The following is a 27,493-nucleotide window of genomic DNA, read 5'->3' as shown; positions in this document are numbered from 1 at the left end:
AAACTTTTCTTATTTATGTAGCAATTATTATATGTCTTTCAGTTGATACGATACTTAATACCATGATCTACGTATACGGACAATCTCAGAAACGAGACAAATAAGTTGATGATACAAAGATACAGTCGCGTTTCAGGTCCACAATTTCGAATTCTTAACAAAAAAAAAATGTCAGCAAATACAATCAATTATTAAGTCGAATGTTGACCTGCGTTTTTTAAACGAACTGTAGGGCAATGATTGTTTACTTAATTGTCTATGGAATATTCCGTTTATAGGACCAAGACACGGAGCACATGCAGGTGCGACGGTTCGACAAGGAGTGATTATTGGTTAATGGCATCTGGTCGTTTTAAGAAGTCCGTATTTGTTCTGCACACAATATTTATTGTTTTAAATAAAGAGCTTATAAATGCGGTTTGTCCTTTCGTTTTCACAATAACGTATATAATGTTAGAAGACAACTTAAGATTTTCACAAAAAAAGCAAATTAATAAAATAATGCCCTGTTCACACGGAGAGTTTAATTCGAATTAAACGTAAATTTACTGCGAATTAGCTTCGCTTAGCGTTCACACGGAGAATTTAATGCGAATTAGTTTACTGCGCATTAAATTACTTCGCATTAGCTCCGTGTGAACGCTAAGCGAAGCTAATTCGAATTAAATTCTGACGCATGCGTAATGGCAAAATTTAGTCAAATACCACTTGTCGATGGTCAACTATAGGTACTTGTGCTATTTTTGAGTGAAAAACTAAGGGAAATTTTGTAAATCATTAAAATGTGTGTACAGACACTGTGACATTATGTCATGGATCTGCTTCTGCATAAGGTGACGTGATTTGCAAATAACGTCATAATAGCCGTGGCTGACGCCGGGCTGCAGAAGGAAAATTTTAATTCGCATTAGTTTACTTCGCATTAGCTGTCGTGTGAACGCAATTTAATTCGCATTAATTTAATTCGCATTAGTTTACTTCGCATTAATTTACTGCGAATTAAACTCTCCGTGTGAACAGGGCATAAGGTTAAACTGTTCCTTAAATTAAAATCTACGGACAATTTTTAAATTGAATTTTAAAAAAAACCTGGCAAATACTTTTGAAGATTGAAAGTTTGATAGTTTTATTTTGCAATAAAATTGATGTTGTCTATAAATAAGTCAATTCTATAAAAATAAAAATCATTTAATGCATAGAACGACAAATGCGGAAATAATAGATATATCTTTCATTGAACTCTAGCGTATATTTAACCAACCCCAAGTTGAATAATATGTCAGCCTTCGATTTGGTGTTGGTTCAGTATTAGAAGTTATTTTACAACGATCTGATTTGGTGTTATTTCCTTAAAGAATTGGGTAGGAATTTGCAAAACAGTATCGTGTAAACTGTCGTTATTTTGAATAAAAGAACACTCCTTGAAATACAACAAATTTAATAAATTCCATAAAAATTATGATACTCTATTCTTAATTCCATAGGAATTATGACACTCTTTTCTTGGGCAAAAGTCTGGATTTGACATGCGCTTGGTCATAGTTGTACATAACAAGAACATCAGCAGTGCTGTTCCGGTGTTTGGAGCGATTTGGACTTCTACTCCCATTCTCGTGTGCAGAAGAATAAGAACCGCCATATCTCTGCAATAAATAAGGATTATTTCTTATTTTGTTTTATTTAATAAAGAATCAATATCAATTTATACCGGAGAGATGGGTATAAAATGGGGCTTTATTGAATCATAATCGAATCCTATACAATTTTAACTTAGATGCAATTGGAAGATATTAATTTGTTAGGATCGAATGACGTTTAGATATTGTTGTTTTTGAGGAGAAAATCTTTTATGCAATATAAGAATGAATTCCTATTTGTTTTGATGGCTATAGGAGATTACGTCGTTTATCAGATGATGTCGTGTCCTGGCATATTGCTTTTGTCTATCCTTGATGGGTTTTTGTGGCATTGACCTTATGAGAAAATTCATAAATGCTTTTTCTGGGCAAAGTACTCACACAGCTCTACAAAACATTACTTACAAATCGACTATCATTAATTCTGTCACATCGGCAATGGAGTATTTGCGATGTAAACCTATGAAATCCTTTATGCATGAAGCTGTACAGTATTGGATTCTGGACGCAGTTGGAATGTCCCAAGAGCAAAGCGAAGGGGTAAATTTGATTCATTATCTTCTGGCTCTCAACATTTAACTCTAAATACGAAAATAAACTTAATAGGAAGTATGGCATCCAGCTGAGAGCAAACAGCACGGATAGGATGATGAGAAGCCGCGCAAGGCGCCTCCGGTTCACCATGACGCGGTCCTCGTACTGGCCATTAGAAATCGAATTTGAGCGCTGCAGACGGTTGTCCTTACGACAGAGACTGAAGCCTATCATGGAATAAAGCACTATAACTACCACTCCGGGAATAATGTAAATAATGAACAACAGGAACAGATTATAAATCATCTGGTCCTGTTTCGACGGCCAGGTCTCTATGCAATATTGAATTGACATCTCCTTCAGTTCGAAAGACAGATCCTCGTTCTTAAGTTTTTTGTACATCAGAAGTGGACACATAGCAATTATCGCTGTCACCCAAGTGACAACCACCGCCTGCTTGACTTTAGCCGTGTTGCAGAAGATTCTGGCTTTGAGCGGATGTCTGATGGCTAGGTATCTTTCTGCACTCATACAAACTATTGTCAGGACACTCCCCTCAACATACACACCTGTCAAACGAAAACGGTAAAGGTGAACAAAGTTTATAATTTTGAATGGATTTTTTATTTACCATACAGATCTCTGTTATCCAAGTATAGAAAGAACACTTTAACATTTATTGATTTTCATTTCAAATACAGTCGAGCCGCTGCAATCCGGCCGCCAATAATCCGGACGCTACACCTTCCGGCTGATTTGTGAAACAGAAAGTATAACTACCATTTTAAAAGATACGCTCCAGTGGTCTGCACGCTTCATTAATCCGGAAGATTTGCCTTGGAAGACAAGCGTATGGACTAATGAGGCTTGACTGTATTTAATTTTCCCATTGATTCTTGCTTAATATCTATAGCAAGCCCTTTTACTATTTATTCGTGAAATAAAAATTTTCTTTCAATAAGAGAGATATCTCTCTAGCATAGAGAGATATCTCTTTAGCTTATAGAGATATCTCTTTGACTAATAGAGATATCTTTATAACTTAAAGAGATATCTCTTTTTGTGAGGGAGATATCTCTTTTACTTAGAGAGATATTTTTATAAGCTAGAGAGATATCTCTTTAAGCGAGAGAGATATCTCTTAAATTTAGAGAGACATCTCTTTAACAAGCTTAAAAGAGATATCTTTCTTAGTTAGAGAGATATCTCTTTATATTTTCAAAAAGAGATATCTTTCTAAGCTAAAGAGATATCTCTTTTAATTAAAAAGATATCTCTTTTCCAGTTATCCTTAAAATAGAATAATTAATTCTCCCCTTTAAAACGAAAGTGAAACAGGAAGTAAAATCTAAGCATAAAATCTCAAAATGCAATGGACCGAATTTTCTCAGGTCATGAAATAATCCACTATAACTAATTTGAAATCTAGACAACCCTAAATTACTTGTCATGTTTAGTAAAGCTATAATGTAGAATATCATGAATATGACGAAATTTAAAAATACTTTAATGTACTTCCGTGAATAAAAAACTTACTTCCGGTAAAGGGAGAAGTCATTTCAGATGGAATTTAACTGAAAATAACAGGGAGAGATATCTCTTTGCAATGAAGAGATATCTCTTTTTGCTTGAGAGATATCTCTTTAGACACGTTTGAAAGATATTTCTTTCACTTTGAGAGATATCTCTTAAGATAAATTAGGAGAAATATCCCTTTTACTTTAAGAGATATTTCTTTAACTTGGAAAGATATCTCCAAAAGTAAGAGATATCTCTCTAGGTGAAAGAGATAACTTTTTAACGTTCAGAGATATATCTTTTCATGAAAGAGATATCTCTCAAGGAGAAATAGATAATCTGTTCAAGTTGAAGAGATAAGAGATATCTCTCTAAGTATAAGAGATATCTCTCTAAGTATAAAAGATATCTCTTTCTCATAGAGATATCTCTTAAAAATGAAAGATATCTCTTTCAGTTGGGAGATATCTCTATTTTTAAAAAGATATCTCTCTAAACTGAGAGATATCTCTATAATTTTAAGTTCAATTTTATTTTCCGAATAAATAGCAAAAGGGCTTGCCATAAGTATCAGTAATAAATTTTTTATAACTTACAGTCGTAATTAAGTGTGTGCAATGTGTGTGTAAGTGTGTTGAATTTCAAACAATTTAAAAAGAGTCACCAAACCATGATTTGAAACGACAGTGTATGATAATATAATCCTTATTAAATCGCTATGAAAAAATAGAAAGTTTTTGCCTATCAACGCTAATTCTTTTAGAGGCAGAAAAAATGCTATCAAATGAACGATAAACATGTAATTGTCTGAATGGTGGTCAGTAAATGGGTTTGTCTTAACCGAATCAAACCCGAAACATTTCAGATAAAACCAGAAAAGTTTGGAGATGAAACTCAAGTAACGTCAAATGCCGTAGGTTAGAGGATATTGTGGCTAGGACCTCCTCCCATTCCCCAAAGGAGAGGAAAGAGAGCCCTGTCCACAGGCACCTGTGCTTTCGTAGAGTAATTTGTCGACTATTCCACAGTGAGCAATTAGCACCATTTTTGACGGTATAGGCTATGCAAAAAAAAAATACATAGAAGTATAAAAATTATTATCAACCTTTAAAAATTGCTTTTTATAGAAGTCTGCACTTCAACGTCTATCGAGCAAAAATTTCAATGTTGGACTACGTGAGATTCTGGACCTGTCCATAAAATATGGAAGCCAGCGCTAGATTAAAAAAAGTTAAAACAAAACATTAATTGACTATATTCTATAGCAAAATGCGAATTATCGACTCTTCGAACAAAACTAACTGTCTGTATTTAGAGATCGTGACCCGTACCTCGCTCACTAACCCAAAATTTGTGTCTAGTATTGCGGAGTTAGCCAAGGTCTGCCCATTGGTTTGTATGAAGTCTCGGGAAAATACAAGTTTGATTCTTGGGCTGTCAAAACTCATCTTGCCATTGAGTCCAGTCAGTAAATGTATAATAATGAAGTAAATAATGCAGTTTGAGTTTGAGAATACAGGATGCAAATCGTAGTTCTCTTTGAGCCTTTGGCTCAAGGATCTTTTACATCCATGAAGACTATGAATGATTTGATTTAATATAAATTTGTAAACATCAGTACCTTGAACAAAATCCATTGCTTTACAAAGAAACTCTCCATACATCCAGGGCGTGTAAACATGTCTGCCTACTGTCAACGGTATACACACTAAAGTCACTGAAACAGATGATATAACAGAAATGAATTTATTTGTTTGATTGATTGATTTCATGTTCAAACTTATGTTTGACAAAGTCTTGTTTGACAGTTTGTACTGTTTTTGTAGTAACCAATCACACTTTAAACAATGAAATTCTGACTAGTTTACCGTGAAACCTCCTTTTCTGAAAACTTCAATTAAGTTGTCAGAAATGCTAATTCAAAAAAAAAAAAAATTAAAATTCACCATGTGCAAGGGCCGTAGTCTCCCATACCCCACTCGTGAAACAGAAATTTATCCAGAGGCCATAATGCACAGGATTAATTAAAAAATCCCGAGTCCTCTGGTTTTCATTGCCATTTTCTTACTTTACAAATTACTAATATACTCCTAACTTTAATTCAGTTAAAACAAAATTGTGGGTCTTTATTAATGTACATTTATTATAAAATATACTCAGTTTATCTAATTTAAAAAAATTATGAAAAAAGTGAATAAAAAAAAAGGAAAAAAAAAAAGCAGCTAAAAAATATATTTAGTGCGATTGCCTATTGATCAAATATTTCACTTCAACATGTGAATCTTTTCCTCATTACGGGCAGTGCAGGCGATTGATTCTTCTGAACCTGTTTGACGATTAAACACTCTGGAGAAAAATGATGCTCCTATTGAAGCCAAAGCGTGTATGATGCTCGTGATTAATAGAGAGGGTGCTCTCGTTTTTCTAAGCAATCAGACTTCGAGTCTCTGACTATCTGTGTCAAAGGCTTGTAATTATCTTTCTCATAATCTCAATTTATATCACTTTTTATAGTGACATTCTTATGAAAATCGAAACATTGATTCTGATTTCCACAAGGGTTTAAATTTGACAAACCAAGTAAGTTTTGTAAAAGCATAACGAAAAAGACATTTGAAATGAAACTTGGAGATAACGAACAGTAGACAAGATCAAAAGTCAATAAAACAATTCAAAATAGGAGCAAAGCAAACACAGACCTCCAAAACATCAGAGGTGGGATCAGGTGTCATGGAGAAGTGAGCATCCGATGCCGACCGGTCACACCTGCCGTGTGCTTCTTGTCATGATCGGGAAATAATGAAAAAATCCGTCGTCAATTCAGTGTGTAAATAATGGACTAACAATAAGTATGAAAAACATCAAATTGTGTTTGCTGACATGGTCATTGCACCGACCGTAGAACTTACGAAATGATGACTCAAAACGAGACTGCTGGCATTCTTGTGTCATCAACTTGTTTATCAACAATTTACCTCGTTTTAGAAATTGTTTATACGTATAGTGCATGCTCTCGCGTATCGAATCAACTGAGATATATAAACTCCGTATGCAGGTGATGAAGGTATATTGCTGCATAAGTAAGTGAAGTTGACGATAGAAAAGTTAAAGTCATCACGTTTATCATAGAGTTTGGTTGTTAGATTACTTTTAATGTCTTTTTCAAGTAAAATATCCAAAAATGAAACAGATGTATCAGACTCTGTGGTACCTTTTATCTCAAGCTCACCGGGATATATCGTATCGACATAAGAATGGAAATTACCATTGTTAATTGACAATATGATAAATCTAAATGTAGAGCTGAAGGCCACAGCAAGTGTTTTCTTCTTTTCATGTATGATTTTGGACAAAGTCCGCTTCATATGAATACAAAAATAGGTCTGCTAATAACTGGGCGCAATTGGTACCCATGGAAATTCCAATAGATTGTTGGAAATCCTGGTCTCCAGAAACCACATAGACCAATCAGAAACTCTAGCATCTTTTTGATGTCAACTTTAGAGTACTTGTGTGAACAATCAGATTTTTTTTAACGAAATGATTTGCAAATGACTAGTGCCAAGGTAAGTAAATTTACGAGTTCCATTTTGATTGAAAAAGAAGCTGTCAACGATATCAGAAAGCCTGGACTTTAATTTATCGCGGGGAATGGTTGTGTACAAAAGTTGAAAAGTCCTAAGTTTTTAAGCTTTTGATTTTGGTCAAATCTTGTGATTTCAATTTGTCCAAAAGTTCCTTGGAATTTTTAAGTATAAACATCTCACTTACACCACTTTTTGAATTTATTGTTTTATACACTTGAAGTTTATCCTTCATTACTGTTAATATCTTAGTGAGGAGTAAAAAAAGATATTTAGTTGAACATTTACTTGAATCCGCTTTGTATCTTTGTAAGGATTTTTATAAAGTTTCGGAATCTAATAGGAATATATAGATATGGTGATTCAAATTCATTTTGTTTGTTTGGGATATTAAAAATATTCAAAACTGACATATTCCAGTCAAATCTATCCAGCATCATTACTCCCTTTCTAAGGAGAAAATTCTTCAAAATCATATATCAGTTTTGAAAACCAGGGTATTTTTAATATTCCCAACAATCGAAATGAATTTGAATTCTAAATAAAGTACTTTATCTAAACTGGATTATCAAACTTCATAAAAGTCCTTAAAAGCAAAGATACATGGCGGGTTCCAATAAATGTTCTATTAAGCATCTTCCTTTACTCCTCACTAAAATTTTACCAGCAATAGAAGAGAAACTGCAGGAGAACAATATTCTCGAGAAGTGGTGTTAATCAGATATGCATCCTCAAAAACTCTTTATACAAACATTTCCCACGATTAATTCAAGTCCAGACTTCTTTACAACATAGAAAGCTGGGTTTTTTTCTTTCTCAATAAAAATGGAACTCGTAAATTAAATTACCTTGTCATTGGTTATTTGTAAAATTATTTTATTAAAACATTCTGACATTAGTACTCTATTTAAAAAAATGGAACTCGAAAATTTAATTGTCTTGTCATTGGTTATTTGCTGGCAGTTAGATCGCTTTAAAATTATATCTTTTTATGTACTCTAATTCTAAAGGCAGATTTGAGCGATCCAAAGGCCTGTGGTTACAATACTTTTAAAGTTGATATTTAAAAAAAAGATGTTAGTTTCTGATTCATAAAATCTACCGAGTTTTTTCCTAGCTGCAGATCTATAGCGTTATGGTTTTATATATTTGTCTTTGACCATAACGCTACTGATCCCGTTGTGCAAAAAAAATTTACGGCGCAATATTTTTTGTGCTCTTTCTCCACTTTCTAGCATTGGTCAATCAACTACCTTTCACTCCCTAATTCTAGACACATTCTGTAGCCAATATGTATAGTTTATCCACCTCCCAACCATTTATAGTTGTCTCTACAGGCAATAAACTCGCTGGAAGTGAATTTTCAGTAATCTAACAAACAAGTTGCTGTCCTTAAAAAAAAGGACTGCAATACGTGGACCATATGCATGTTTTTTCTAACTAAAATTCAATTAAGAAAATTTCTAGGTGTAGTGAATATTCATGTAGGCTTGTTCACATTTTCTACAATGATCTGCCTACTTCTGACTGATTTTAGTCTCAAAGCAAAATTGTTAAATTTTATCTCCGATTAGCGGCCTTTATAGTTTTGTCAGTTTAAAAAAGTGGGCTATTTTGGTACATGTAACCCATAATGGCTGTGACTTGACGACACCTGATTTGGATTTATACGAAAGAAATCTACATGTATCATTGGAAAATAGAGATCTGATGCTTCACGTGTAGGACAGCTCTGTGTGGTACACAACAACAAACACACACATTAAAAGCCGTTGCTACAGACCTCTGTCAAACGGTATTTGGATTGCTGAAATATTAAATTATTTTGCGAGCCTTGATGCACAAAACTAAAGCCGATTAAAACTTGTTCTATCTTTTAAAAGCTAGAACTAGTCGTTGAATGACGTTTTTCATTCAAGTTAAGTTACATGTATCTTCAAGTTCTTCCTACTTTTTAAAATGCTTGTACCATAGAATCAATGTTTAGTTTAGTTCGGATCCGCCAATGAATATGCAAATGCGATATGCGGATTTAAACGCGCGATTTGCCAATGGATGGCATATTCTAATTAGAATCAGGCGAATTACTCTACGGGCAAGTTATCTAAGGTGCGAACTCTCAAGCATTCTCGCGCATGCGTAGCCTGTCGTTTGCCCATGGCATCCGGTTTAACCTCGCTTATATATTTACTGCGTGGACCTCAGGGTCCACGCAATAATTTTAATCAAGCGAGTTTATCACTTGCAGAGACGACTATAAAGGGTTTTTGAATGTCATAAAATATATGATGGTTAAATAATGTGTCTAGAATTAGGGGTTGAAATGTAGTTGATTGAACGATGCTGGAAAGTGAGAAATTTGCTCCCGCAAAAGAGCGCAAAAAATATTGCAGCAGTAAATTGCACCTTTTTTGCACTACGGGATTTGTATACCCTTATGGTCAAAGACAAATATATAAATCCATAACGCTACACTATCAATTATTTTATTAGCAAACTTTAGAATATAATAGATGGGAAGAAGAAAACACTTCTATGGCCTTCAACTCAACATTAATAGGAGTATCGGCAAGGAATGATCAATTAACAAGTTACATATTGACTCGCTATATCCCAAAGAACTTGAAATAAAAAATATCACAGAGTCTGATACACCTGTTTCAGATGTGGATATCTTGCTAAAAAAGACATCTTAAACAAAAGCTACTGACAACCAAGTTGATAAAATAAGAATTTCAACAGTCTCTTTTGAAGTCATCATTTCGCATGTAATGGTCAATACAATGACTTTGTCAACGAATAACAAAATCTATTAGCAAGTCGAATGTTGCTTGACATTTTTCATGCTTATCGTTAAACCATTATTTGTACACTGAATTGTCTACGGATTTTACTGTTTTCCGGTCATAGCAGATGTGACCGGTAGACAGAGGAAGCTTACTCCTCAATAGCACCTGATCCCCCTCTGATACAAACAGAAAAAAACTACAAGATGAATGAGACAAACATGTAAAATGGGTGTCTTTTAGTGAACACTTCGTTCTTCGTGTTATTTTTCATTGATTGTAAAAGGTCGCTAGGGAAAACTTTTACGTTCTGTGAATGTGCACAGGTTTTCGTGCATAAATATTGTCGTTCAATCTTTACATGACAATGCTATTTTGTCATTATCAACTTCAATCTGAAAAATTAATAAAAGACAACCGAAAAAACACGATGAACCGAACTTGGGGTGCCATTGCGTGATTTATTATCCTGGAGAACTGTTCAATGATGACAGTTTTCCGAGAGTGCAATATTGAATTATTGTGTGCAGCGACAGAAGTTATTGACTGTTCAAAAGATTCTTGGGTAAAATAACATTTCTCTTTATCATTTTTACGATTTCATAAAATGGATGTTATCGTTAGAAAATGAACTGAAATGACGTTAGAAATTCAAGTGGTTCATATTATTTAAAGTCAAACATTTGTCCTTAATTCTTTAATTAAAAAATACATATTCAGAGTACACAGGCACATTACATTTTTTTCTTCTCTATTTCAAAGTGAACTTGACGGGATATTCTTTTTTTAAATTGGAAATCGATGCTTTAGTTTCTATTTTTGACAATTTTGAGTAAATTTCTAGTTTTTTTTTTTTTTTTTTTTTTGAAATGCCACCTCTTCTATCTGTGTTAAGACATCCTTAAATGATTTGCAACTAAATCGCAACTTTTATCTTTCATTTATTCATTTTTTTAGGGTTATTACTTTTTTATGTGAATCAGAAAAGCACTGTCATAGTAATAAATAAAAAAAGAGCAAAATATAGAATACTAATTGTGTACTAAATCTAGTCTCTGTTGTATAATTTGAAAGAAAAGCATTGTTAGAGTCACATAATGCGGTCAATCACTCGATTTTGCCCTTATAAACCCCAGTTCAGGGATTGCTAATCTTTTTCTAATGGTTAACTTTGTATGGCCTCAAATAATCAAGTGATAATCATCGGCCTATAGACAATTAGAAATCAGGTCAACATGTACGTATTCTTTGTAATAGAAATATACTTTCCATTTTTTTCTGCTATGAATTTGACAAACAAAACACACAACAGATAAAACCTTTTTTTTCTATCGATAAGGTGTTGTTTTTTTTGCGATTAATATTGTGCTCTACAACATGTTTAATGCGACTTTAATTTTGTGTGATTGTTTCACATAAGTCCAAATATTAGCACAAACATGTATTACTATAAAACAAACATTCTAGTGAAGAAAACGGGGCTTGTCTGTCAGTGCAAGAATTTAAATAAATATAAAGATTTTATATGTTTTTTTCAAAAGGTCATTTTAATTTCGATGACAAAAATGGCATGCATTAACCTTCTGTCCAAACGTTCTAACATTCATGATTTCAGACTTCATGTCTATGCCGACAAACACGACATATTTTCCCAACTTTGTCAAAAATACCATTTTTGGAGGACAGAAAGTGGAAATTATTGTTATATTAAAGTAAAAAAAAATGTAGAGATGTAAATCAGCATTTTTTAGGGCCATGACGAGTGATCAGCTTTTAATGTGGAAAAAAAAAACAGTCACAAAAGACCTCACATCAAAATTCTGTAAGCGTCTAATGCTTTCTTGAAGTTGGAGTCACTATCAAAAAATTAGTCTAAGCGTCGTATAATTCCTCAGAAGCTCCTTAAGATGACAAAATAAAAAAGGGAAATCCCATTTCTATGCGAGTTTATATCCAATTGAAGGGAACAAATCTTCACTAAGTATGGTAAATATTGATTGCATGCTGTCGAAATCCCATTTAATCGTCTATCATTGGATTCGATATACAATAATGCAGTTATATTATGTAAGAAGTAAAACATTACTGTACTCTTTCTTCTGGATTCGTATTTTTCATGTAAAATTGAAGGTAATTAAGCGAAAAGTTGTTTTTCCCCATTTAAAGGCCTTTTATTTATCATGTACTAATTGTTGAATTTACAGGATAGGAGGGAACACATAATTTGTCCTTCTCCTATACATTTCATGTACACATATTATCGTTGGAGCTTTTCTTACAATTTAAAATATATTCGAATTTTCCTACAAATCGACTATTGATTCCTAACTTTTTAATTACAAGATTTTTTTTAAATTTTACAGGGCCTGGATATCGAATATCTGAAACATACTCCTCCATCGTGTTCATATTCTTTTTCACCCTATGAGTATAGTCTTGCTGGATACGTTATTACAGGTGACGCAAATATAGTTAATAACGAGTACCTTAGAGCACTTTTAAAAAGTCCTTATTATTGAGAACCCCAATCTTTCAACTGGCGTATGAATTCTTATTATATATATGATGGATTTTGTAGAAGATTACGCCAGGGGATGGGCCAGATATGAAAGAGATTGACACTTTGTCAGAAGGGATTAGATGTATCAGATCTATGTAATAATCGCGTATAAAAAGATTGAGGAGCAATATAAAAAGTGAAAAAAAAAAGAATTAGATTACAGGATCAGTATATACTGGCCTCTGCTGACAAAGCAGGTTACAAACTTGTCTTCGTTTGTAAGGTTCATTATATAATAACTGTATTTTAGAAGAACTTGGATTGAATTCTACAAGTGGTAATCCAACTTATACTTATAAACTTATATAACTTATAGTTATAACTTAAGTAGAAGGAAGAAATTCTTCAAAATCAAACGTCAGCTTTGAATATTTTTAATATCCCAAACAACTAAAATGAATTTGAATTACCATATCTATGTTAGATTCCGAAACTTAAAAAAATACTTACAAAGATACACAGCGGGTTAAAGTAAATGTTCAACCAAACCTCTTTCTTTACTCCTCACTAAGATATTAACAGTAATGAACGACAAACTTCAAGAGTACAACAATATATTCAATAAGTGGTGTAAATCAGTCGTGGATACTTAAGAAAACTTTTGGACAATTTGAAATCACAATATTTAACCAAAATCAAAAGCTTAAAAACTTACGACTTTTCAACTTTATACACAACCATTCCCCATGATAAATTAAAGTACAGGCATTTTGGTATCATTGACAGCTGCTTTTTCAATAAAAATGAGACTCGTAAAACTTATATTGTCACTGGTCATTTGCAAAATTATTTGTAATTTTTTTTACACAAGTACTCTGAAGCTGACATCAAAAAGAAGATTGAGTTTCTGATTGACAATATCTGTGTGGTATTTGGAGACCAGGTCTTCCAACAATCTATTGGCATTTCCATGGTTATGGTGCGCCCCGTTATTACCAAACCTATTTTTGTATTCATAAGAAGCAGAATTTATCCACACTTTAATACGTGAAAAGAAGAAAACACTTGCTGGGGCCTTCAACTCGTTTTGATAATAGTATATCGACGACGTATTGTCAATTAACAGTGGTAATTTCCATTCTTATGTCAATGCGATATATCCCATTAAGCTTGAGATAAAAGATACCACAAAGTCTGGTACATCTGTTTCATATTTGGATATTTTACTTGAAGAAGACGATAATGTAATCTTAAAACCAAGCTCTATGATAAATTTGATTAATAACTTTTTAATCGGCAGCTTTCCTTACTTATGCAGCAATATGCCTCCCTCACCTGCATACGGAGTTTATATATCTCAGTTGATTCGACATGCAAGAGCATGCACTACGTATGAGCAATTTTTAAATTGAGGTACATGTAAATTATTTCCGAAAAAGTTGAAGAAACATGCATATAAGCAGATCTACTGTTTTCCATTAGGAAAAGAAAAATGTAATTTTTACAAGATTCAATCTTTGAACATTGATCCTGTTCAGAGAATTTGGGACAGGGGCAATTATTTTTGTCAGAATTCTCCAACTGACTGTAATCGTTATAAACATGATAAATATTTGTTTATACTCCAGACTTTGTGAGCAAAGTTGAGTATTAAAGAGACGGGAAAAAAATGAACAAATGCGAATGACACAAATAAGACATTGCAGAGAGAGTGTAACCTACTAGTATTCTTTTGTAAGAAATTCGAATTTGTATACAGTCGGTCAATTAAACATCTGCATGCAATTTTAATTTCAAAAATAGAGTTTGTCAGACTTGGCAACATGTCCATGGTCTTACTTCTCTCTTTGAGTAGGGAGTAGTGGTGAAAGAATTGTTTCGTAATGCCCGACACTACATTTTTTACAAGTAAATTAACAAGTGCTGATTTTGTTATTTGTGTAAACAAGATCTGATAAGCTGGCACAGAAAGAGCAATAAATATATCATTCCGATTCCAAGACTCTTTTGATATACAAATATGTTTTCATCTGGCTCGGTATCTTTTATGAGGTGTTTTTTTTCTTTGGTAAATGGATCAAACATTATATTTTCCTAATGAATTTTGCAATGCTCAGATATGATATTGATAAATCACATTAATTGATTTTCAGCAGAGAAGAAATGCTTTCATCTTGTCCGAAACACCCATTCACCTCTGAGTACTTACATACATTTCGGAAGTTTTCTGCGATTGCCGACAGAGGCATTACCCACTGTTAACAGACGACAGAATCATCCAATTAAATTCAAAGTCAGATGTCTCGCAAGCGGAAGTTATTCTCAGCGACGCGGAAAACTGCAATTCCTTAAATTTGGAGAGTTAAGAGGGAGAGGAATTCTGGTAAACAAGCATGTATCAGTCTATCTATCACACATATAATTGTTTTTACACAATCTCAATCTACTTGTGTGGTCAAATAATGCACGTACATAATCTTATACGTTCTTCAAAGAAAGGACCAAATGAAGAGTTACATAATATAGTAAATATAAGAAATTATAACATATCAAATATCCATTGAACATCACAAATTTACAAGCTAATTCAGAGAACTTGTGTAGCGTTTAAAAAAGATGGAATAAGAACTGGGAAACAGTACAGAAAACACCCTTTGTCAATCATCTTTTGGCCTTAGAATCAAAAGTTATATCTGCAATATACATACTACTTTCTGACATTCACTTTTGACTCCAAAATCGATTTATATCGAATGGAGTTGTAATAAAATTTCATTACAGAAGTTCAAAGGCTTTTTGAGATACCGTTCGGAAAAGGAAGTATTCCACACAGACAAAATGTATGAATTTTTGACCTTGACCTTTGTACCTCTATAACAATAGGGGCTTGAAGGTCATAGGGAGTTGTAAAATAAACATCGTCTATATGACCATGGTTTAAGGAAGGTGCCGCAAAATTGGGTATGATCATGGTTTAAATCACAACGGATTATTTTTGCCACGATACAATTTTCATTCTCTTTGAAAGTATATAAACTTACAAATGATTGTTCCTTATTGTGCATTTAGAGTTTACATATTTATTTCCTTTAGACCACTGGGACAACCGCCAAAAAGACTATGCAAACTAAAATGTACATAGTTTTTTGCAGATTTTCGAGAAAATACTGCATACGTGTGTATGTGTGATACTCAGAAGCCTACGTTAGATATGCAATGAAATAAATGGAGATAGCGAACAGTAATCATGCTCTAAAGTCATTTCAAACAACACAAATCAGGAGCAGAGCAAATACGGATCTCTTTAAAATCAGATGTAGGATCAGGTGCAATGGAGGAGTGGGTATCCCCTGCCGAATTGTCACACCCGCCGTGTGCACCTTGTAATGAACGTGAAATCCGTAGATAATTCAGTGTGTATAAAATGGCTAACAATTACATGTAGTATGAAAATTGTCCGTTACATATGACCTAATGATATAGATTGTATTTGCTGACAAGCCATTGTAGCAACAATAGAACTTGCAAAAGGACTTTAAACAACTCTTGATATCCTTGTTTTATCAACTTATTTGTCAATAATCTATCTATTCTTGGAATTGTTCATACGTAGAGCTTGCTCTTTTGTACCAAATTAGCTGAGAGACATAGACCCCAAATGCAGGTGACAAGGGTATATTTTTACATTAGTAAGGGTAGTTGAAAATTGAATATCGTTTATCATGCTTTGTTGTTAGGTTACCATTAGCGTCTTTTTCTAGTAAAATATCCAAATAAGATACAAATGTGACCGGCTCTGTAGTACCCTTTATTTCAAGCCCACTAGAATATATCGGGCATGTCGACATTGAATAGAAATAACTACAGTGTATCGTTCATTGATAATACGTCGTCGACATACTAGAATCTAGATGTCGAATTGAAGGCACGGCAGTTTTCTTTTCTTCTCATGTGTAATAAGATTTTGAATAAAATCTGCTTCATATGAAAACAAAAGTAGGCCTATTTATAAGTGGGTGGAACTGGTATCTATAAAAGTTCGACAGATTGGTGGAAGACCTTGTTTCAACAAACTACATATACTGTAGTTATGGTCAATCAGAAACTTAACCATCTTTTTATTTCACATCAAAGTACTTGAATGTGCAATCAGAATATTTTTTTTTATAATTTTGCAAATAACCAGTGACAAGATAAGTAAATTGACGAGTTCAATTTCTATTAAAACAGCAGCTGCCAACTTTGTAAAAAAGCCCGTACTTTAATTTGGTAAAGGTTATACATAGAGTTAAAAAGTCGTATGGTTGATGTTATTGATTTTAGTAATTGTTTGTGATTTCAAATGCAAATATTAAAATATTATAAATTGTTTCTGAAGTGCGTCAAGTTTCAATAAACTAGATTGTTATTTTTTTTGTTAAATACGAGGGCTGTTCAATATACGAGGGGAGTTCAATAAATAATGTCATCAGCTCCATGACATACAACATAGAAATCATATAACATTAAAATGCTTTAATGAATTGAAAACACATTTTCATCGCATAATTTGATTGTGGGAAGCTGGAAAACAAGGGCTTCGTATACTGGAAAAATATGGCAGAATCCTAAATTTCAATTGAACTTGTTTAAAGCTTGTTTTGTTAATTTCCCCAAAATATATTAACTGAAATATATGACATTTACAGCAACTTATGTCTATTTCATACACACATGAACAAGTGGATTTCAATTAGCAAAAATTATATAATGGGCATCGAAAATGGGTACCCTCCTTGTCAACAAGAACATACAACAACCAATGTATATTAGCGATAATTAAACAAATTATCACAGATTATTTTTATTGACTTTAAATCATAAACTTTCTGTTTATACCCAAAACTCCTTTACTCTTCAGGGCGTGCAGGTTTGGACGCTCTCATGAAGAAATTTAATGTAGTGGATTCCTGATTCTGGTTCCTTCCTCTCATAAACCTTTCTTTTTGCAAAATTTTTGCTTTCTAGACCCCTCCAGAAATTGAACTTCCTCCCCGAATAAAGATTTGAACAACAAGACCATTCATATTTAAGAAAATAGCATATAAAACTGTTTTTGTGCTCTTGCAATTCTTTGCTCTTTTCAAACCTTTGCTGTTGTTGTCAAGTACATCTTATTGTTAATTTGTTTTGAGGTTTTAAAGCAATGAATTCAAGTTTTATTATCTGTTTGAATTTCAGACAAACGTTGATAACTACAATTTCTGAATTTTAAAAACAATTGTAAAGATACTTTTACACGCTGTCGTTTTCACTCATTTTTCAAAGCACAGGGTGATCATTGAGTACTAAGCTTTTTTACTGTCGAATACTGTATTTCTTTAAATCAGTGTCAACTAACCCCAAAATAATGCCTATAAAATAAATTTACTTTATGTCTTAAAGTCAATCAAACATCTTCAAAAATAATTTGTCAAACAGTACACAAGTAAGTCCTTGTCGCAAAGGACGGTACCAATTTTTGATGCCCATTACATCATTTTTGCTCATTGAAATCCACCTGCCCATGTTTCTATAAAACAGACATAAGTTACTGTAAATTTCAAATATTCAGTGAATATTTCTTTACCGATTCTTTACTATTCATTCTTTATGCAGTCTCTCAAATAGCCCTTGTTTGCCAGCTTCTCACAATGAAACTATGTGATGAAAAGTGGTCACATAAAATGTTATCAATTCATTAAAGATTCAATCATGAAAAAAGTCATGCTTAATGTTTTATGAGTTCTATGTTGTATGTCATAGGGTTCAGGACATTATTTATTGAACAGCCTTCGTAATTATACGAGATGTTCACACAAAAAAGTACAAACAGATTTCTCCAATTTTGGGGAAATTGTTTAATAACTTCGAATTTCTCTTTAAAAACATCAAAAGTCCTTCATGGAATATATGGAGGTAACGAACAGTATTCAAGCTTTAAAGTCTAATAAACAATACAAAATAGGAGCAGAGCAAACACGGACCTCCAAAACATCAGAGGTGGAATCAGGAGCCATAGAGGAGTGAACATCCCATGCCGACCGGTCACAACTGCCGTGTGCTCCTTGTCATGATCGTGAAATAACGGGAAAATCCGTCGACAATTTAGTGTGCAACTTAATGGTCTAACAATTAGTGTTAAAACGTCAGTCAGCATTTGACTTAATGATTGGTGTATTTGCTGACAAGGTCATTACTTACGTTTTCCTTTAAAAAAAGCAAGCTTTAAAATCAGTCATCTCTGTAAATAGGAATATACTAGTATAAAATTTATCATTGGTTATTTAGAATTCTTCCCTTTCCCAGCCGTTGATCTTACTTGGCTGGGATTAGAATACTAGTAAGCGTTTTATACCGATTCGATACTTTGTCTTTTCGTGTGAGTTTGGGTCCCAATGGACTCTTCTGGTCGTTGACCAACCATCACTTCTAACAAAAAATTGTGTTTGTGATTTATGAACGCCACGTGTATAATTACATTGAAGTCAAACAGCACCCAATAATAAAACCGTTTTCTTTTTGCAACCAAATAGGATTATTACGGACATTCAATAATAAAAACCTCTCTTGGCGGTGTAATCATACAAGAGTCCTGCTTGTAAATGCTCACAGGTTAAAGGAACATGTAATTAGACTCACTGATAAGTATCCCTGCGTCACATTTGATATCAATGCCCATTCCAGGAATAATGATGGGTCGGATTCAATAAAAAACATGACGGAATCGAACAGTAGGTGGAATAAATCAAGGATGCTTGGGTTCTATTGGTTTTTAACGTGAATGTTGATTTCCCCTTAATTGAAAACTGAAGTGTTTCATCTGATAGGTGTGAGGATAAACCTTATAAACGTAAAATCAGAATTTTATATTATTTGTTATTCTGAGACAGAGAAAAGTACTTCCCCCGATTTCTTTTATGTCACAATAAAGGTATCACTGTTAATGTTGTGGCCACAATCTACAGGTATATAGAATATAAATTTACATTTAGGTCTTGGGAATTCCATAGAAATTTCTTTTTTATACCCCCACCCCCGCTTGAAAAGTGAGAGGGTATATAACGATCGGGATGCGCGTCCGTCCGTCTGTCCGGTAAACTTTGGGGTACCCATCTCGTATCCGAAAACTCCTCTTTTACAACTGAATGAAATTTAATCGAGTCTTTCACCGATTTTTTGATATATATTGCCATTGTGCACCTCCAATTTTCCTTTTTTAACGGAAACATATTTCTGGTCTCCCATAGCAAAATATTGCTACTGTCATGTTTTCTATAATATTGAAGGGTACCCATCTCTTATCCACATCTCCACCTATACCACTCAATAAAATTTAATTATACTTTCAGAGACTTTTTATTACATAGTGCAAATATGCACCTCTTATTTTACTTTTTGATCTGACAGTTATTTTGGGTCTCCCAGAGCAAAACATGGACTTTGCCATTTTATCATATGGGAGGCGGGAGGTATCATTTCGTGAGCTCATTGCTTACAGTACCTCGAGCATTTTCTGTAATCCTGCCACCACCATTCATTAAAAAATGTTTTTGTAATTATGACCATATGAATCCCTTTTCTTAGACCACACAGCATGATAAAGATCATCTAGATTTATTTCAGTCAATGCCCTGTCCTATAAACTCTTCATTAAATATAGGCTCATATCCTAAACGCTAAAGAAAATGTTTAAATCAAAAACTTGTGGGCCGTTCACATTGATAAGTCTAATATTTCTTTTTTGAAAAAAAAAGACAAAATTTACAGCTTATGATTGTAAATTTACTGACCACTTAGGATAAAACTCCATCCACGGGTTGACGGGGCAGGTCATTCTCTGATAGGTCCTAAGGTCATTGAACATTTAGACGACCAGTCAGCTATCTTATCATTACATGTACATGTATAAAGCAGTCCTAGCATTTAACAGTTTAACAATTTTCAATATTTCTGATGCATTGAACATATGTCTTATATTTGATCGTACAGCAGTAATAACTACCACTGAAAGTAATGAAACATTCCATTTGATTGGTACATCTTAATGTGATGTATAAAGAGTGATAAAATTGCTATTAACATTGAGTTAGCGCGATCTATACATGTCAGATTGAAAGCTTTTGTAGTAATGAAATATTCAATTAGGCCGAACCTGTATATACCGGTACATAACCAGAAGACGAATCGAGTAAACAAACAAATTCATCGTCAAAAAGAAATTACTTTCCATCTCCGATTAGATCATTTATAGAGTTTCGACACATTTTTTTTTCTCTTCTGTGTTTCCGATGCAGTTGAGCTCATTTAAGTGATTTTTTTAAATGTTAAATTTCCACTATTTGAATATTACATCGTTCAAAGTGGCGGGGGCGAAAATTTTTTTCCCCATTAATGTGAGCTAATCTTCATGTAATAAAAATTTTAATCCAGAAAAGTAATGAGAGTTCGATCGTAAATTTTGCGAAGAGATTTAAAAGCGTAGACTTCCTGTACGTCAGTGTTTGGTAGAACCGTATTATAACGAAATAAATCGTATTCAAAATATTGGAATTGTCTTAGATTTCTTCAGAAATATAAAATCAATAATATACAAAGAACATCTTTATAAATATCAATCAATTGTAACCTTTGTTTGGAATGAGTTTTAAATAAATGAAGTGTTTGTAGATCAAGTCTCCGAGTATAACTCAGAATTTTTATTTTCAGCAGTTGTCTTGTCCAAGATAGTGTTCAAAATCTTTCATTCAATCTCAATACTTTTTTGTAAAATAAACTGGCAAAGCTTTTTTATGCCCCCGTAAACGAAGTTTCGGGGGTATATATAAATTTTGTCGTGTCCGTCCGTCTGTCTGTCTGTTTGTCAGCAAAAACTTTAACATTGCCAATAACTTTTGACTGGGCGGGACTATAGCTTTCTAATTTCACAGGTGTATTCCTTGTGACAAGACCTTTTTTTAGGTACCACCAAACTTGACTTCTTGACCTTGGAGTTTGACACACTTTTACACCAAAATTCCAAACTTTAACCTAGGCCATAACTTTTGCGTTAAGGGCTAGGGCTTTCAAACTTCAAATATGTAATCCTTGTGAAAAGACCTTTCATTGCATACCAACAATTTTGACCTTGAACTAAAAGATTGGCCTACTTTCAAAAAACTTTAACCTTGGCAATTACTTTTAAACGGTAAGGACAAGGGCTTCCATACCAACATGGATATAGTAAAAAAAAATTTCGAAAATGTCCTTTTTTGTACAACTTTGACCTTTTGACCTTGACCTTGGAGTTTGACCTACTTTTAAAAAAGTTAACCTTGGCCATAATTTTTAAACGATAAGGCCTAGGGCTTTTATACTTCACGTGTATATTCTTTGTAAAAAGACCTTCCATTGGATACCAACAACTTTGACCTTTTGACCTTGACCTAGGAGATTGACCTACTTTTCAAAAGCTTTAACCTTGGCCATAACTTTTGAACTGTAAGGGCTAGGGCTTTCATACTTCACACATGTAATTTTTGAGAAAACACCTTTCATTGGATACCAACAAACTTGACACTTTGACCTTAACCCTGGAGCCTGGCATACATTTAAAAAACTTTAACCTTGGCAATAACTTAACGGTTAGGGTTACGACTTTCATACCCTCATACGCAATCTTTGTGACAAGGCCTTTCTTTAGAAAACAACAACCTTTACCCTTTGACCTTGACCCTGAAGTTTGACTACCTTTAAAAACATTAACCTTGGCCATAACTTTTGAACAGGTGGTGATAGGGTTTTATATTTCATATTTGTATTTCTTGTGAGAAATCCCTACTTTGGGTATCAACATGTTTAATTTGCATTTGAGAAAATTTAACTTTCGCTATGTTGCCATACGGGGACATCAGTGTTTCACAAACACATCTTGTCTATTTTATTTAAGGAATGAATTAAAATAGCGACCCAAACAATAATATATATAATGGATAAACAAGGGAGAGTAAAATGAATTTTGCATTTTTACATCTTGAATCCCGTATGAAATGATACTTATAATTTTATCTGTGTTAACACTGACGAGAGAACTCGACTCGCTGTTCAATATAATTATTTAGTTTTATTCTTGAACTTTGGCCGTTTCCAGTACACATATAATCGATTTCTTGTGTCATGAGGATAAGAACCGGCTTTAAGAATAGATCTAGAGTACTATTAATTTCTCATTTTCAATTTGCAGAAAGAGACTATAGGAGTGCTATGTGAAAGAACATCAAAATCAAGATATTAAGCACTTGGTATCATTTCAGGTTAACCAAAGCATTAATAATGATTTGCAGCATTATGTCAGAAAATTCCAGCATGGAAAACTAATGAATGCCCGTAGTGTCGATATCACATTAAATCATTGGTGTAAATTAAGGTGTGAACATATTAAGATACAAAAACAAAAAAGTTAATTAAAAAAGAAATGTGTTGAACTATGGCATCGCGTATGCTTTATGGATAATTCCTATTTTAGAGAACACTTTCGCATACCAAGACGTGTACAGGCATATACACTATCCTTTTTTATTTTGAGAAACGGCTTTTATAAGTCTTGAGAATATTAAGGTGAAATGTACCTCTGCTCATATTTCATCTTTTTTTTTTAATCCCCAACATTGATTTTCACCAACAACAATCGCGTAAATACATATAAATGTGCATGTCGTTTGAAGTTAGAAGCGTTGCGTACTTTTTTCAGAAATGAATATTAGGACTAATCATGATATAAAGAAAAAGTGAATAGAAAAATCAATACTTTTTTCTCAACAGAGAATTAGAAATATGAGGTACATATAAATGAAAATAATATTTACTGTCATATATATTTAATTCATATTAGAAAACAAAATAAAGCGTTGCTTTTTTAAATTAGAATATCAGATTGTTTTGTGCTTGTAAAAACTTAATCACTAATATATTAATGTAGATTTTAAAGATTCTTTATTAAACAGTAGCAATATCTCAATTTTTACAGTTTAAAAGAACTGATTGCAAAAGTTTCAGGTCAACTTAATATAAGTAACTTTCAAAAATATTGGTAAAAGAAAATAGAAATCAGTATTTGTAACATAATTTAGTTAACAAATAAGATATAATTTTTAGAGTTTCATTGGGGTATGACATGAAGTCGGTCACGTGATCAAATTCTATATTTGATCACGTGACCGACTTAAGGGCGTTATAGAAATTGATCACGTGACCGACTTCATGTCATACCCCAATGAAACTCTAAAAAATTATATTCTATTTCTTATATTTATATTTTACGTTTTCATTCATGTTACAAAGAAATATATGCATTATTTAGACTTTGATTTTGAAATGAAACGTAACGCTACTACGACGTAATATGACGTCACAGTCAGAACTTTCCAAATTGCTCGAGCAGTTTGCTTTCCATACGCAACAAGTCATATCATGTGACCAACTGTGTGTCACTGAAAATTGAATTTCAATTTTATTAGCATTGCTATACAGTGTATAAGGAAAGACATCAGCAAATGTAAATATATTTAATTGAATTGACTATATAATGGTCCTCATTATTAAACTTTGGTAGGAAAATTCATTGAACTGCTTCGAACAATATCATGAGAGAGTTATCTCTACTACCAGAGGGACATTTCACCTTAAATCTATATTAAGGACATATGCAATGTTGTTTTAACTTTTTTGTCTTTTTCTTTGGAGTTAAAGAGTTCCAGTACTGAAAGGAACTGAATGCCACATTTTAATGTTTAAATATGCCATTGTACACTTCTTCTAAAACAAGTTTGGATAAACAAAACATGTAAAATATACCGGTATGTTTAGTAATTGTGTGTATTTTCTTTGAATTATACAAGAATTTTCATCAATCGATATCTTTTCAAAACCCCTGGTAATGCATTCTGAATTTTTGTCTACGAACTTCTAATGGCACTATAATCTTAAATTAAAAAAATCTTTAAAAATTGTCAGTAGTTAAGGTACATTGCGTATGTCCTTAGTATGGTTGATTCTGCAGTGCAGCAACTACAACGTTTGGATAGAGCTAACTGGTCATTGGCGGTTTGACAAGTAATAAATTAATGTTTGCTTGAAGAAAGAGTAAAATTGTAGGCCTATCTGACGTCATATATTATCAAGTTTCGTGACGAGTTTTCTTAACTTTTCCCCATAAATGAAAATAACGAGTTCGCCAAGATCTGAACTTATTGTCCACAGACAGAAGAGAAATGGCTGCTATCGGTATATCCGATTTATATTGTATGAAAAGATATCTCCTGATACGATGTGATCGCTGAAATTACTGAAAGGCAGATATTTTTGCCATTCGTGATCACTTTCACAGACGTGTGTGCTTTCTGCTTCAATGGCGACACGGAACAAGGCCGCCACTAATCACGAAAAGTAAAATCATCAAAATACTGAAAGTACTCGGATTTCTCATTAAAGATTCATGTTTGATTTCATATTAATTTATATGAAAAAAAAAATGAAAATGCGAATCACAATTTCCAAAAGCTTTGAATTTGAAAAGTCTATTCTTAAAATGACCTTTCATTTCAACACCTTTCCTCCCAGATATATCCCAAGGACACATTAAGAAAAATCAAGTTTTATTTTCTTTGTGAAAGGGGTAGAAAATGTGTGAAATATGAGACGGTTGGAAGAGGATGGGATTTCACAAATCATGATTTTAAATCAAGATTAAATTTTATCGACCAAGTTTTATTTTCAATAAGAAATTGAAATCATTTTGCACCTTTAGAAACAACAATTTTTACAATGTTGTATTATTGTAGATCGCTAAATTTTCGTGACACTTAATTTTCACGATATTAGTTACTAGTATTTGGGATTTTTCTTTTAATAATCGAGACTAAATTTTCACGATTTTTTTTATATAAACTTTTATGGAAAAAAATTACTCGAGAATAACATTTTCAGGAGCAGAAAGTCTCACGAAGTTACGCTAAAATGCAATTCTCTCGAATAAAGTGTGACGAACATTAATTTATAGCCATTTCATCAAATAGTGAAATGTTCTAATGACTAGTTTAAATTCTACCATTTTGATATTTGAAAATCTAAATCTCATTTTAAATAAAAATTCCGTCAGTACTGTCAGTACTTGGTGGATTTTTTGGCTGTCCATGTCGACGTGCGAGTTGATTGACACACGGGCCCTGAATGTCTTGTCTATATAGCCGTTGTTTGACGCTAATTGATATGTTTTATCAGTAAATTTTCTGTGAAAAAAAATCAAACTGGAGTCGCGAGACCGAACGAAGGATTCATGCTAGCTCATAAAGAACATGCATTGAAATGAATATGGCAAGGATGCAAATTTTGTGTAGCAAAAGAAACATTTATATAATAGTTACCACAAAATATGGATTTTATGTCAAATATTCAATAAACTTTTGTTTCTCAAATCCGAAAATATTCACATCTTTTTTTGATCAATTCATTTGTATGTGTAAAAGAATGAAAGGACTATACGGTTTCTTTTTGTAAATACCTGAATTTCGGATAAAAAATATTTTGATTTTTATTTTTGCAATATTGTACCTTTCATTCTAAAAAGAACTAAAATTGATTTAAATAAATGAAAATGTTTTAAAATAAACAACTGTGTGTGATTTAAATAAAATATATAAAATTAAAACTTGCCTGAATTTTGAGAAAATATATGTAATTTAATATTTTAAGATGTTTTCAAAATTTCTACGTAAAGTTTAATATATTCTATCAAAAGTTTAAGAAAAGGACATAATATGTCCAATGATCATGAACTTTCAAACATTAAAAAAAAAGTGTGTTTAATTTTAGAACCTTGATTCCATTTTCAATTTTTTGCAAAATCTGATATGAATAATAACAGGTGTGCAGATTTTTTTATTTCTCAAAAGACGGAATGATTTAATATATAATCATGTGTGATATAAATTAAATTTTAAATGCAAATTAATGAAATGATCTTTAATAGTCTGCAAAATGCTTTTGAAGGAAAAAGTTACTCACCCAATAAATCTGCCACTGCTAAATTGACAAGGAAAAAATTAGTTATGCTTTTCCTTGTGCTTCTTTTCAAACAGACCATCAGCAATATGAGAGAATTTCCCACCAGGGCTAACACAAAAATTATCACATAAACTGAAATGAGTGCGATTTTTTCCGGGTGGTCATAAGTGAACAGTGTTTTCTTATAGTTGTCAAAGAAACTCTGAAGACTTGCACTGGTGCCATTAAAATCTTCCATGTTGAAAAGGAAAGGATATTCTGGAATCAATGACGAAGCATCGTGGATATTTGTCGCAGAGCGTGGGACTGAAAAATTTGAAGCAAGATTTTTTTCTCAAACTTTTCTCAAGCATTGATCACAGAAAATGCGGAAAATACCGCTGGCGAGAGAATCGGTCAACGCTGTGCTGGCGGTGAGAAGCATCAATACTTGATACACTGCTAATCACATTGATAGGGCATAATAAACAAATAACAAATCGCGCAGAACTATTACTCTTTATCATAACTCGTTAGTAAACCACAGCTATCATTAAAGGCTAGCGGGTACTAAAGTTCAAACCCAGCTATTTTACACAACGTCAAATCATCTGTTGGCATGTTATGAATGGCTACAAGGCCGTGAGTAATTGTGCTGATGGATGCTGAAAAATGAATTGTGTAGTTTCGTTAAGAAAAGCGATTTTTCTTCCCAAGGAATTTTTCTCAATGCTTTCTTCTGAAGTTTTTTCCCCATTTTTTATTCGATTCTAATGCGAGTTGTTAGTTATATAGTAATATTTAACAACTGAAATCAATCAGCTGATACCATTTAGTTTTTAAAATAAATAATTTGAATTCTACTAAGATATATTAATAAAGTAAATGGGTAAATAT

General features: G+C 32.9%; 1 protein-coding gene across 1 annotated transcript; it reads right to left on the bottom strand.

The window, feature by feature from the left end:
* Positions 1-1,467: 1,467 nt before the first annotated feature.
* LOC134268906 (QRFP-like peptide receptor) lies at positions 1,468-27,123 on the bottom strand. The gene is made up of 4 exons (XM_062751144.1): positions 26,618-27,123; positions 5,311-5,406; positions 2,043-2,740; positions 1,468-1,643 (listed from the first exon to the last, which is right to left on the bottom strand). Exons 1-4 carry the CDS (start codon positions 26,853-26,855, stop codon positions 1,488-1,490), a joined length of 1,188 nt encoding a protein of 395 aa, XP_062607128.1. The 5' UTR covers positions 26,856-27,123; the 3' UTR covers positions 1,468-1,487.
* Between the last annotated feature and the right edge of the window lie 370 nt (positions 27,124-27,493).

Source organism: Saccostrea cucullata, unplaced genomic scaffold (genome assembly GCF_032062105.1).
Source record: "Saccostrea cucullata isolate Sc308-1 unplaced genomic scaffold, CSIRO_AGI_Scuc_v1 ctg1198, whole genome shotgun sequence".
Lineage (NCBI taxonomy): Eukaryota > Metazoa > Mollusca > Bivalvia > Ostreida > Ostreidae > Saccostrea > Saccostrea cuccullata.
The sequence above is the reverse complement of the archived record's forward strand: the minus strand, read 5'-3'. Positions and strand labels throughout refer to the sequence as shown.